The following is a 14,724-nucleotide window of genomic DNA, read 5'->3' on the forward strand; positions in this document are numbered from 1 at the left end:
AACCAACTTTACTGAGGCATAAGCTTTCGAGAACCACAGATGCATCTGATGAAGAGAGCTGTGGTTCTCGAAACCTTATGTCTCAATAAAGTTGGTTCGTCTTAAAGGTGCTACTGGATTTTTTACTATTTAGAAAACTGTTAAGGCACGTAAGAAGTCGCTTAACTTGGAGACATGAAAGGCGACAGAGGGCAGCCTGCTCTCCTGTTCTTCTAGATTAGGGCTGGACCCATGGCTCAGTGAGATGGAAGAACAGGCTTGATTTGCAGAAGCCTGGGCTGCTTTAGCTCAACTCCCGTCAACTGGAGCACACAACCAAGACGAAATGAGTCCCAAAATGAAGCATGAAAGGATTTCAAATCAAGATTTAGCACCAGAGCCAGGCTGCAAGATAAAGCCTGAATATTTAGTGCTGTAAGCTCCAAGAAGGGAAATGCACCTGGGGCAGCTAAATTTGGGTGATATTCCTAGAACAAGAGAGAGCCTTTTAAAGGCAACACGCAGTGAGGAAGGCGAAGCTGCGTTTCTTACCTGGTTTAGTATCCAGAGGGACGTCACCATCTTGCTCCTTTTCTGCATGTCTCTCCTCTTCTCCTTCCAGTACTTTGTTCCCATCCATTTCACTCTCCCCTTTGTTTTCTACCTAGAATGCATGAAAGGAGAGTGAGAAAGAAACAAGCTTTCAGACGTTGGCATGTTTCTCAACAACACCCCAAAAGAGGTGGATATTATCAAAGATTATTTATTTATTTATGTATTTATTTATGTATTTATTATATTAGATTTTTAGTCCGCCCTCCCAGCCAATGAAATTTTAAGTTTCCCCCAAATATTTTTTAAAGTTTCAGCATGACAGTGGTATACATTCCAAGATAAAAGTGGCAGCAAGTAACTGCAGAAGTAAGACATCGCAGCACATGGAAGTGAAGGACACAGATGCATGAGAAATGCCCAATTTTTTAATTGCTAGAGACGCAAATGCCACTAATTTCAGCAAAAAGGAGGGTGAAGGCAATTGCATTTAGGCAGATTCTGGTCTCTTCCAAAAGCCAAGCCAAGATGCATTTCACTGTGCAGACCAGAAGAGAATGGCTTGCAGCTCTCAGAGTGGAGGCCACCGTTCAATTCAGATGGTCAATACAAAACAATAAATGAAAATACAACCAATTCATTCCAGCACGGCACATACTATCTCACTCATCCAAAGACATTAATTAACCTTGGACGCAAAAGAGGAAGGGCTGGTAGAGCAGAGGGCAGCTGTCACTACACCTTAGGACAACGCCAAACCCAATCGAAGGCCACTGGTCAGAATCCAGCCCATGTCTCTAGTGCTCCTAGGTCAGCAGTTGCCTGACAGTCAAACAGGCATGCTGGTTGCAGCGATGTAACTGCACTTGAGCTAAGCAGATCGGGATCCTCAAAGAACAAGCCTCCAAGGCTGAGATGGAACTCTAGTCCCTCTCTTTTTAGTTGGTGTGTTCTCAGTTTGAGGTAATCTGCAAGACAGGGCCGTTGAGACAACGCTGCCTGTGATGCCCACGCTCGCTCGCTCCCTGGAAGCAGAAAACTAAGGCAGGAAATCCATAACGCTCATTTTCCAATGTGGCCAAGCTGAACTCCACAACTGAAGCGGGCACACCCATTCACTGCCACTGGGTGGGGGGGAGCATCGGTCTCAGAGGACTTGAGGGGATCCCATGGGGAAATTTCCTCGTCTCCCACCTGCTTTCCCTTAGGAACACTCCCTGAAATCCTGCCGTGCCTAGAGACCCCAGAGGAATGCTAGCGAGTGAAACGCAGGCCGTTGCTTCACCCCGCCCACGCCAGAACACGCCAGGGCACCGTGTGTTTTCAACATTTGCTGGGGCCTGCTGTACGCACAACAGCCTCTTGCGGTCAGGAGAAGAAAGAATTGCACCGGTCCCCCACATCTGAAAGCTCAACAGCAGTTGTAAGGGATGTATCCCTACAACAGGCAGAAAAAAGGGGGCCTGAAACTTCCATTCAGGCAGAAAACGAACAGCTTTCCACTGCGATCTTGTGCATAGTAAACATGCTTAGAGGGCTTCATTGTCATACATCTGGCTCCAGAGGCTATGAGTGAAGTATTTACTCAGATTCATGAAAGTCTTGAAGTGCATAACGAAAACTGTATCTGAAGTTACCAGACCTTAACTTTTTCTGCCTGTGTCCCATCTATCTCTGTTTCCATTTTTTCTTCTTCAGAACCATCTGCAAGGTAGAATACCAACATTTAATGCAAAGCAGACCACATGGCAAAACAAATGGTAAATCATCATAGGATTAACAGGTTTTTCCATCTTGGTTTTTTTCAGCACTTGCACCTAGCATCACTCTGCCGGGCTACCAGACTGCATTTCAACTCACGATCCCCCTGGATTAAAGCAAACCAACCTTCCAAAGTAGACGAATGCATTAAAAAAGTCCCCCCTCCCCCAGCACATGCTGCTTCTCAAGAACAGGATGACAAGAGTCTAAAAGCAAACTATGACGGGCAGCCTGCAGGGTCCCGTCGGGTTCCTCTTTAAAGCAGCCCGTGTGCCTTTAATTCATTCTATGAAGTCAGATGAGGTGGAGGGGTTTGTCTGGCAGTACTACAGGAGAACTATTCAGACTCCCGAGTTGCTCTCCAAATTCCCTATTAGGCCCACAGAGCCTCCTTTACTCACAGAGGTTGTATCCAGCTGTCCACTGCCTGCCCCGCCCCACCCATCAAAGGCCGCTGTCTCGAAGGTCGGCACCTTCTACTGACTGCCTTCTCAGTAAGGCCCTAGACAACTACTGCGATATCATCACGTTCCAAGAAGTCATCCCCTCCCATATACATCACTCTCTCCAGATAGTAACTTTCCTCTACAATCTACCAAGGGCTCTTCTAGGTTAACTCCACCATGCCGATTCCCATCGGGATTGCAAATGAGTCCCTGATGAATTGCTCTCATTATCTTCGGCAAAAAGTGACTTGTGGAGCCCAGCAACACCGTCCGACAACAGTGGAAGCTGCAGTTCGCTACAGGGATTTGTAATTATTTTTCCGAGGCACCAGGTTTTTGCTTCTGTTGGAAGACAGACTTAAAGGCTTGGATGCAAAACCCCAAATCTGGCATTGAGAATAGTTTAAGCAAATTAACTGCATTTATGCACATTTCCTTAATTGCCCTAATTTATAGGCCCAGGATCGAACATCTTGGCACACAGAAAACAGTCCTAAGTAATTGCCACTCAACACCTCCACGCAGCCTGTAAAACAAGTTAATGAGATATATAAAACTCTCACAGTGATCAATTAAAAGAACAACTCACAGCAAACACTTGTTAGTGGGTAGCTCGAGGAAGCCTTCCTCAGTTCCGGCCCTCTGCGCTCCCATTCACAAAAAGGACTCACGTTACGCTTATCAGAGAATATAAGTATTATCAGAGAAGATGCCTAGAAGCCTAAGCAAAGCACTGAAGGGGAAGCCTGACCTCTCAAGGACACTGAAATGCTCCCGCGGTCCTTCTCCGTGGCCCTGAGCCTTATTCAACTCTATCAGCACCTTCCCCGATTCCTTCACTTCTGCAGCTTAGCCAGCCAACTGTCCTCTGCTAGGATCCGCGGCTCGCCTCCTCTCGCTCCAAGATGGCTGCTGTTCACCTGGACCCTGTCCACCCACAGGAGGCACTGCTACCTGGTTTGGTGTCTCCTCTTCCCACTCTTGGCTTGGTGCCTTTTGCTGTGTTGCTGCCTTTATCTAGAGGAGATTCCCATTCTTCAAGAAGAGAAGGAGCCAGCTAACCCCAAATGGTAGCCCAAGACGGGACAACTCTTACCAAAACAATCTGTCAAGCCACTTCCCACTCATCCCTCATGTTTTCAGCAAAGGCACCTGGCCTTCCTCCTTCCACTCTCCATTCAACTCTACTCTTCTCTCGTCACAGCCCCGAATCTTCTTTTTCCTTCTCCCTGCTCTGGCTGTAGAGTCTATAAACCTTCTGGTTTAAAGGACTGGGTAGTTCTGTATAGCACCTAGCTTACTGCTGGTAATGAACCTTCAGACATATGTATGCCACAAGTCAGTCCATCACCCACCCATCCCTCAATCGACACCTGCCCACCGACGCTGTGCAGCGTCTGGCCAGCAGGGTGGATGTCAGTGGGGGACCCATCTTACTCTACTGTGGTAAAACAAAATAGAAGCCCCCTGGCACCTTATTCCAGTGGGAGCTTTCATGAGTCAGAGTTCACTTCTTCAGATACAATGGAAAGAAAGAAAAACATTTCCCTTATTATCACATAGAAAATTACAGAAAGGGAGCAGGGAAAGGGAGGACCTGAGCAAATGGCAGCCTGGCATCCTAAACCAGGCAGGATACTCTATGTTGGGAATCTGAACAGCTTGGCTAGTTAAAAGAGATGATGAGAGAGGCCAGAGGTTCTAGTAGACTCTCACATGTGGTGGGTGAAGATAAACAAAAGTGCAATGAAGTAGGGAAAATAAGCAAATGAAGGAAGAGGCAGTTTGACGCGTGAGAGAAACGACCGACACGTTAAGAACAGTCTACTGAAGTTTCTAAAAAGAAGGTCCTGTTGCGTTATTAGAAATGATAACGAGTGAGAAACTCAAGACTTGGTTAAGCCAGGATGACAGAAGGTGCTTAGTGTCTTGATGAGTTCTAATTCGGCACTTTCATGTTGAGTCCATCATCCACTTAAGCTCACTGAAGGCCTCAGATCTGGCTCAGCTTAATGGGACAGCTGCATGTGGGAGGGTACCTGGTTTTCTGGAAAGCACAATGTATCTGCTTATTGGTTAGTTCTTATTTACAGCCCATTTTTCTCCCTGATTGCAACCCAAAGCGGCAGTGAGGCAGGGTCTCCAGGTAGGGAAGAAACAGAGATTGTGTCACTAAGCAAGAGAAAGTCTTTAAGTAAAAGAGAGGGAAGGGGGACAAACAGTACACGTTGATAAGGGACAGGAGACAAACATGCATCGTACAAATACAGCTGCATTCATGCCTTGATGGATTAGGTCCCAGAAGTGGGCCAGAGGATAGAATGGTTGCATGAAACTCAGACCTGTCTATACTGGCCAAGCTATTACTTGACAGCTTCCAGTCCTGTGAAATTAGTCCTTCATTCACTTGTCACTGTACAGGTTACAACACAGACTGCTACTCCTGCAAGGTATTTATTATGGACCAGCAGTGAATACGTTACTGCTTAATACTGGGGATCTCGTTTCTATTCCTGACCTCATGTACAAACGTTCGGCAGGAATGCCTGCATGCCAGTGACTGCTGTGCAGAACCCAAAGGTGAAATACGGGACACAGGTCAGCAATCTGTATTCATCTCCATCTCAGCCTTCTCGTCCTTATTAGGCTGGGGCACACACACAGCAGGTTCCTGTTGCAGCCTCAAGCTGGAGAAAGGAGGACTTAATAATAATAACAACAACATTCAATTTATATACCACCCTTCAGGACAACTTAATGCCACACTCAGAGCGGTTTACAAAGTATGTTATTATTATCCTCACGACAATCACCCTGTGAGGTAGGTGGGGCTGAGAGAGCGCTGAGAGAGCTGTGAGTGACCCAGGGTCACCCAGCTGGCTTCAAGCGGAGGAGTGGGGAATCAAACTCAGCTCTCCAGATTAGTCCTGCCGCTCTTAACCGCTACACCAAACTTCCAAGAGATGGAGAGGGTACAAAGACTTCAGGCACTTGTATAGTTCTTTGTCTCGCCCACCTCCTTGGGGAGAAAAGAAAATTACACATTACTTCATGTGTAATTTACTGAAGTCACAGAACATGAAGAACATGAGCATCCTGGTCACAGAATACGGAACGCCCCAGCTGTGTCTGTGCCTTGCTTTTCACATCTGCGCTAGAGAACAAAAGCAGAAAACACTTGAACATCTCCAATTTTATCAGAGATCCGTTTTTTTAAAAAAAACCCCAAAGGATAAAGGAGTAAAGGAGGATAACAAGGCGGAAGTTATCACAACCTCTTGCCCTTATGCCACCCACAGCTGGATCAAACAAAAACCGACAACTGTCTGGCACAGATGACAACGCGTCTGGTGTACACGTGGAGCTCCTGCCCTCTCCAAATGCCTTTTGCTACCACTAAAGTGAGCCTCGGATGGTAAGCGGGGTGAAACCTTTCAAAATAGCACAGCTTACTGGGAGCCTCGCTTGAAGCAAGCAGAATTTGCTCGGATGTGAGAGACTGACTTGTGTTTACTGTGTGCATACTTCTGATGTGCACCTGCTGCACACACAAAATAACAAACATTGCAACATGGAACATGGCCCTTGGTTCATGCTGCTGCACGGTTCAGACGCAGGCGCGGCGGGGCTGGCAGCTGAGCAAGCGAACCAAGGGGGCTCCCCTCCAGGTCCAGAGTCACAAACGGCAAGCGGCTCCAGAGCTTGCTTCATTGCACACACTATGGATAACCTTTTCATTTTCTATTTATTTCTTTAGAATATTTCTGTGCCGCCTCTTCAGAAATCCGCTTGAAATGGTTTACAGTTAAGACAACATCACGTGATCAAAAACAAGCCGCTGGACATAAACAGCATAAAAAGGATCACTGGAGAAGCAGGACGCGAGTCCCGTGGCACCTGAGAGGCCAACAAGATTTTCACGTTACGAGCTTCCGAGAGTCAGAGAGTCCCAAGGCATCAGATGGAAAGAGACAATGTAGTTGGATTAAAGGGAAGGGATGCAGCAAAGGAAGACGTCAGGATGTAGAAGTACAAACGTTCCACCTAATCAAGCTGCTTTGTACCTTTACATCCTGACACTGTCCTTTGTGACGCCACACCCCTCTTTGACTGGGATATAAAGGCTCGAGGATCTCCATTCCTACTCGTGTCTGAAGAAGGGAGCTCTGAGTCTCTAAAGCTCACACCCTGGAAATCTTGCTGGTCTCTAAGGTGCCACTGGGCTCAGATCTTGCTGTTCTGCTGCAGACCAACATGGCCGGCCACCTAAACTATCTATAAAGCAGAAGCACAAGATTTATGTTTATATCCCGCCCTCCCCGCAAGCGGGCTCAGGGCAGGTCACAACAGTGCATAAAATATACAGAGATAAAAATACAATAATTTAACACAGCATTATAATAAAACACCTGCTCACCATATAAAAACCATATAGCATCTGACGGAGGTGGAGGTGCAGCTTATCACGCATGGTCGCTCATATATGGGAGGCAGATGGTCAATACCCACCCACCCCACCCCCACCGACACAAGGGAGACCGGGAGAGAGGCTCATTTCATGGAATCCCTGACGGCCTCAACCATACGCCTGGCGGAACATCTCCGTCTTACAGGCCCGCCTGAAGGAGACAAGATCTTGGCAGGCCCGGGTGTCCTCAGACAGAGAGTTCCACCAGGTCGGGGCAGGACCAAAAAGGCCCTGGTCCTGGTTGAGGCCAATCGAGCCTCCCTGGGGCCAGGGACCACCAGTAGGTGCTTACCAACTGATCTCAGCACCCTCCGGGGAGTATATGGGAAGAGACGGTCCCTCAGGTATACTGGTCCCAGTCCGTTTAGGGCTTTATTGGTTAATACCAAAACCTTGAACCTGATCCGGAACTCCACAGGAAGCCAGTGTAGCTGCTGCAGAACTGGAGTTACGTGTGTCCTGAAAGGCACACCCATCAGGACACGGGCAGCAGTTTTTTGGACCCGCAGTAGTTTCCGGGTCAGTTTCAAGAGAAGCCCTGCGTAGAGCAAGTTACAGTAATCCAATCTGAAGATGACCGTTGTATGGATCACTGTTTCCAGGTCACGGGTCGAGAGATAGGGAGCAAGCTGCCTGGCCTGCCGAAGATGGAAAAAAGCAAACCGGGCAACTGCCATGACCTGGGCCTCCATTGATAAAGTGAAGTCCAGCATCACCCCAAGACTTCTGACCAGTGAAACGGGCAAAAGCAGTGCCCCATCGAAGGCCAGGAGCTGGAACCCACCCCCTCTCCAACATCCCACGGCCCAAGTACAGGACCTCCATCTTCGTGGGATTCAACTTCAGTCTGCTCTGCTTCACCCAACCAGACACGGCCTTCAAAGCTCTCATCCGGGCTTCTGGAGCCGAGCCAGGCCGGCTGTCCAACAACAGATACAGCAGGTGCTTAGTAGATAGCTTTGCTGTTGCACGCCCCCCCCCAGCAAACAGGGGTCCATGGCCTTGCCCTCCAGCAAAAAGCCATTTCAAAACAAAGGCACTTGACCCAGTTTGACCATGCGGAAGCACTCCCCTCGGCCACTGTGCTAATTTATTCCATTAAGTCACAGACCAACACCAATCACGCTAACAAGCTAATGATATACCCAGTTCTGGGCTTGCCCCTAGGCTGCAAATCAAACATCCTCACAATAAGACCCTGAACACAGGGGAGAGGTTTCTACAAACCTGGGGCAACCCCCCAGCTTTGCAGACCCCGCCTCTCTTTTAATGGAAAAGACAAAACAAGGAAGTCTTAAAATGCTGAGGTCTGGGCAGCCATTTTGGATTGCTTCACCAACCTCAGACATCATCGTAACTTTCTTTGTAGCTGCCTAGGTAGTTTAAAATGGCTGCCAGTTTCATCTGGAAGCTAGAGGTGAATTGGAGGGGGAACGAGTAGGCAGGCAGGCCTAAAAGGAAGATCAAGGGTGATGGGGAGGGAAGCCATAGTGGAGAGAGGGAGGAAAGAAAAGTAAAGCTGAAAAGGGGGGAGACGAGGCCTGAAGAGAGGAAAGAAAGGGAAATGGGTGGAGCTGCAGGGGCTGCCTTGGGTAAGATAGTAAAGAGTCCAGTAGCACCTTTTAAGACTAACCAACTTTACTGTAGCATAAGCTTTCGAGAGCCACAGCTCTCTTTGTCAGATGCATTGGATGACGCCTCCGACGAAGAGAACTGTGGTTCTTGAAAGTTATGCTACAACAAAGATGGTTAGTCTTAAAGGTATCTGGAAGGAGTGAATAAAAGGGGTCAGCATCCAACACGATTCAGGTTAAGCTTATTTACTTTACTGCTCTATGCACAGGCCCCTTCCCGTGGCCTCAGACTAATCAAGCAGTCCTGAGCTATTTTCCATTCAAAAGCGCACACCGTGCTTACGCGTTAAGCAGAAGAGCCGTAAGTTAGTGTAGTGGTCAAACACCTACAGAAGTTCCCAAATTCAAACCCCTGACATCTCCAGTTAAAAACACAAGCGGGAAAGGCTTTGTGCCTGCAGACCTTGGAGGGCTGCTGCCAGTCAGATCACACAATGCTGTTCGAGACAGACTAAAAGCCTGACCCTGTGCACACCTGCGCCAGCGGATACGGTGCTGCTCATTTGCCAGTTTAAGCCCAGCAACACAGAGCTATTCGCCTTAAATTCACAGCTATGACCACCACCCAGCGTTTAAGGACCTTTAATTGTCACCTATGAACTAAGGATCTATTTAAAACCACAGGTGCTCACCTGACACTTAAGCAGTAATGATGAGATGTACCATTAGCGAAGGTGGGAAGCCCTGAGATTAAGCGTCACTGTTGGGACAACACCGCAGTGTGACTGATGGCACCTGCTCATGAGGACTGGAACAGTGGGTGGGAGAGGCACGTTTGCTATGATTGATGCAACAGGGAGAGGCCTGCTGTGTCCTCTGTGGGTTTAAGTGGCTGATGAAGACTGGGAGGGAAAAGCTTCAAGTATCAGGCAAGCACTGACAGATGAGGAAGGCGGCACGTCAGATCTTCAATGACAAGAGTGAGAAAAGGCTGGAAAGAGCAGGTCTGTCCAGTCTAAAAAAGATGGGCAAGGGCGGAGCGACAGCGGTGTATACTATTATGCACAGGGTGGAGGAAAGTGGACAGAGGGAGCCTTTTTCTTCCTCTTCCATAATTCTAGGATTGGGGGGCACCCAGCAGGGCTACCCCGATGTTCTTAAAGATCCTGAATAGTAAAGAGACCAGTAGCACTTTTAAGACTAACCGATTTTATTGTGGCGTAAGCTTTCAAGAACCACAGCTCTCTTTGTCAGAATGCATCTGACGAAGAGAGCTGTGGTTCTTGAAAGCTTACGCTACAATAAAGTTGCTTAGTCTTAAAGGTGCTACTGGACTCTTTACTATTTTGCTACTACAGACTAACACAGCTAACTCCAAGATCCTGAGAAGTGGATGTATTCACGGAGGTGCTATGCAATTACATTTTGACAAAGGTGTAAAATCCTAACTGGTGTCTTTTGTGCACACAGAAGGAGGTACTGTCCTACTTGCTCTCAAGTTCCATATCATAAAGTAGAATTTTTTCAAAAGCTTCGCTTGCTCTCATAGTATGCAGAAATCATAACTTTTTACCCTAACCCAAGCAATGACCAAGTTTGCTAAGCTGAACGAATGTGGCATTTAGGCCATCATGCTAAATACAACTCCCCCCCACCCTCTAATACCTTTATTCAAGCCCTCAGAGAAAAATGAAAGATTTATATTATTATTACGGGATACATTTTGCGAGTGGATGCCCACAGCCCACAACTGCATAATGTGTCTTTTCCTATGTCAAGGATCACATAATGAATAAAAAACAAGTGCTGAAGTCCAATCTCTGTCCTTTTTCCCAGACATGACCCATGTTTTGACATATGATGACAACCACTGATTCTTTGTTTGAAACGGAGGAGAATAGATAGATCGAACAGGCAGAAGCCTCCAGCAACAGCCTCTGGGGCTTACCAAGCTTTTCTGGCTCTTCTGGGGCTGTGCCAGCAATACAGCTGCTCTCCAGCCCATATGTGGGATCCAGCTTTCCAGAGACCCTGGCTGCCTCCTGCACTTTCTTGACATGGGCCTCAACCAGCTCCAGGGGTACCTCTTCTCGGACCCGGGAAAATTCCTCTGTCAAAGAAACGAAAGGTACTTGAGACTTCACGTTCCTGAGCGATGCAACAGAATTTCACATCATGTCTCTGCTGGATGATCAGATTGCCAGTTCTATAATAAACCAAGCACTGCGACTACAGGAGTGTCAGAGGGCAAAACAGAAGACTGCGGGGGGGGGGGGGGAGAGGTTCAGTCAGGGCAGGCAGAGGATCCAGAACTTAAGGACCTGAACCCCGTCAAAGAAAGCAACGGGGAAGCAGCCGCAGCCTGGTGAAGAGACGTATCAAATGGAGGTGATTTCAGCACAAGCAGTCTGAATGACTGATCAGGAAGGAGGGCAGGCGGAGAAGAAGCCTGTGGGGGAGGCTGCTGACTGCCAGACCCCGAAGAGAGTATTTTCCAGAGAGGAATAAACATACCCAAGTTCTCCTCTCCTCCTAAATCTACAGTTTACTAAACAAAAAAACCTGTTAATCTCACATCTTCCCAATTAATAAAGCAAGGGCTGCTCTATTCACAAATATGCCTGGATGTCCTTTAAGGAAAGCTGTGTGAAAACAGAACCGAGACAGGGAGCTGACAGCGGAACTCGACACATTCATAATAGGTGTACAAGGCCCTTTTGAAATTATTGCTTGAGCTATGGCGACGATAAATTAATTCGTAGTGTTGGCTTGGCTTGGGGAATGCTTTACAAGCGTTAACCAATTGGCAGTAAGTAACAGGAGGCAGCAGACCAATGGAAGCATGCAAGAAAGCTTCAAGCTGAGCAAATGGCTCTGGAAGTCTGAGCGTACCGTTCATCTGGTCCGCTCCCCATGTCTTTCTGCGCAATTCCTATCTCAATCTCAGTACGTTTGGAGCACTTCTGATGGCTCAATCAATGAGACGGTTGTAGATTTTCTTAAAGTCTAGGCCTAAACCATCGTCAAGTATACAATTAAGACCTTCTCAGACAAGATTGTAAGGGAATAAGAAGGCGGACATCACACCTAGAGCTGCTTTTGCTGCGGCAGAAGCCACACGGGGATCCACCACAGATGCCAGAAAAGCGACCGTGCTCATCACCGGGTTTCCAGATTGGCTGAATGGCACAGGCTGGTAAGCCAGAGGGCCCAGGGAGGCGTCCGAGTTCTCCAAGTAAGGATCCTCAATGGGCAGTCTCAGGAAATGGAGGATGCACTCATCTTGAGTGCGGCTCCCGACGTGTTCCGACACTTTATTCCAGTCATCTTTGTACATTTCCAAAGCCTGAAAAACAGAAGGGGACGGTGCATTTTAAGAGCGGCGCAACACTGAAGCAACTGGTTTCACGGGTTAAAACCAGCTGCGCAATCCCACCTCTTCCTCCAGGCACCATCCCGTTTCCCCTCTATTCTTCCCCTTCCAATTTCTTGCATGTCCTCCAGCCCTTTTTGACTGTCAAATTACTTCTGTTTCTTTGTTGGTGCTATAATTTCAAAACAGATGCCGTGTTAGTCTGCTGTGGCAAAAAGAAACAGATCAAAGTCTAACTAAGCTTATTCAAGAAGAGAGGCCCTTCAATATATGTACAATAACTTCATGCCACTATCTGCTAAGAAGCAACAGATTCACCTTGGGCCATGGGAGAATTCTGTTCCTTGCCATTTGGACCAAAGGCAAGGAGACAGATAAAGGCATTTCTTTAAGCTCTGTGGCCTATATATTGACTGAGAGGCACTTTCAGGACTTCTGAAGAATTTGCTTTTTACATGGAAGGATTAAACACGAATGAAGGAGGATTCAGACTGTAGCTGAAGGGGAGAAGCAAGTCAGGTACAATAGCTGTGAAATCTAGCAGAGACCCTTCTTCCGTATCAGATGCAGGTGTGGAATGGTGTTTATGCGAATTAGCAGCTTAGAAGCTTTCTTTTCATTTTGCATGGCATCGGTACTTTCCATCCCATCAACGGCTCCTGTCAGATGTGGAAGTCTAACATTAACTAAAACCTCTAGGCTGCTAATAAACCACATCCATCGTATCTTCATGGAAATAATCACTGCTCTGTGCTAGTCATACTATTAACAGTGTTAAAACGGTAACGTACAGCACTGATGTAAATTGCCCCATCAGCATGAACACGAACAACCAGACCCTGTCCGGTGCATTAAGTATCATTATTCTAGACATAATATTCCTGTGTGGATATCAACAGCTGCCATCAGCCTGCAGGGATGACAGTTCTGTTTAGAGGCAGATCAGGACACCAAAGCAGCTCGGGCTCAGGCCAAAACTGGCCCCTGCGGCGCAGGCAGTGGCCCAGGGGCTGCTCAGCTCAGACCCCGCCAGCAGCCGCAACCACCAACGCAGGCCTGCCCACTGATGCCTTCTGCACCACCTGGCAGCTGGGTCCAAGCTGAGTAGCCAACCTGGCTGGCAGTGCCAAAGGAAGAGGCAGCAGGGGTGCTGCTTATGCCTGTCGCTGTTACACCACTGGCTAGTTTTAAATGAGATGCCCTCGCAGCAGTGCTGGGCTTGACTTGTTCCTGGGTGCCAATGGGAATTCTCCCCGTATGCCAAAGGGCCGACTGCTCCTGCCTGTCGAGGCCTAACATGATGCACCTTCAACAAGACAAAATGCCGCAGGATACTGATCTTGTTGGGCAAGGAGGAGACTCCCAATAAACAATCCGTAACAGGAAACAGCAAATCCTATCACCAGAAAGCAACACATGTCTACACTGATGAAGCGAGCTGTGGTTCTTGAAAGCTGACAATGCATCTGACAAAGACAGCTGTGGTTCTCAAAAGCTGACGATATATCTGATAAAGAGAGCTGTGGTTGGTTGTTGTGGGTTTTCCGGGCTGTATTGCCGTGGTCTTGGCATTGTAGTTCCTGACGTTTCGCCAGCAGCTGTGGCTGGCATCTTCAGAGGCGTAGCACCAAAAGACAGAGATCTCTCAGTGTCACAGTGTGGAAAAGATGTTGGCAGGTCATTTGTATCTACTCAGGAGGGGTGGGGTTGAGCTGAGTCATCCTGTAAGGGTTTCCCAGGGTGTGGAATGCTAATGGCGGGAGGCTTCACTGTATCCTGAGGAGGTTCTTTTGCATATGGATTGGTGCTTGATGTGCTAATCTTCTCTGCAGGGCTATTGTCGGGGATAGAATGTTTTGTTAGCCTGGTGTTTTTTAAGAATGAACAGAGCATGGTTTCCAGTTCTGAAAAAGTGAGCAAGGTTCAAGCCCAGTAAGAGTTTCTAGGGTATAAGCTTCCAAGGGTCGAGCTCCCTCTGTCAGACACGAGTAGGGAAGGAGTCCCCTTTCCCTCAGACACTGTGAAGCTTCACAATGCTGGCCATTAGCAGCTTCCTCTAACAGCTTCTGGCGTGACTGGAAAGCTCTCAGCACTGTCGGCTCACAAAGGGTTGCCTGGCAAGCATAACTTCCTTTCCTAGAGTAGCATCGAATTAACAGGACGGTTTGCCTTGTGACCTGTTTTGCACGGCAGGTGCGTATCTTTACGCATTCCGACATACATAGCAGCATTAGGATTCCACAGCTGCAAGTGCAAATAATGTTAACTCTGCAAATGACATCGTATTAGAAAGAGCTCGCTCGTTTGGAGGCGCGGCTGCCATCAGCTGCAAACTGTGGGCTCTCTCCAAGAGGGTATTCCTTCCACAGACATGTCGGCCCAGCCGATGCCAAGAATTGGACCAGCTCTGCAAGATTCACACAACAGCCTTTTCCTCTCCATCACAGGTTCTGATCTCTTACCTCCAGCAACAGCAGAGTCTCTTGTTCTGTCCATTCTCGCCCAGCACTTGCGCTTTTGCTCTGCAAAAGGAAAGAGACGACCATTTACTTTTCTATCCAAAGCACAACT

General features: G+C 47.8%; 1 protein-coding gene across 1 annotated transcript in view; it reads right to left on the minus strand.

Moving 5' to 3' along the window:
- SMARCC1 (SWI/SNF related, matrix associated, actin dependent regulator of chromatin subfamily c member 1) overlaps window positions 1-14,724 on the minus strand; it is a 98,967-nt gene that overhangs the window by 26,994 nt on the left and 57,249 nt on the right. The window contains exons 19-23 of the mRNA XM_054991283.1: window positions 14,616-14,675; window positions 11,868-12,126; window positions 10,729-10,890; window positions 2,174-2,235; window positions 532-643 (exon numbers count right to left, since the gene is read on the minus strand). Of these exons, the coding sequence (XP_054847258.1) occupies window positions 532-643; window positions 2,174-2,235; window positions 10,729-10,890; window positions 11,868-12,126; window positions 14,616-14,675 (655 nt within the window). The remainder of the gene's footprint in view (window positions 1-531; window positions 644-2,173; window positions 2,236-10,728; window positions 10,891-11,867; window positions 12,127-14,615; window positions 14,676-14,724) is intronic.

Source organism: Eublepharis macularius, chromosome 11 (genome assembly GCF_028583425.1).
Source record: "Eublepharis macularius isolate TG4126 chromosome 11, MPM_Emac_v1.0, whole genome shotgun sequence".
NCBI classification, from domain to species: domain Eukaryota; kingdom Metazoa; phylum Chordata; class Lepidosauria; order Squamata; family Eublepharidae; genus Eublepharis; species Eublepharis macularius.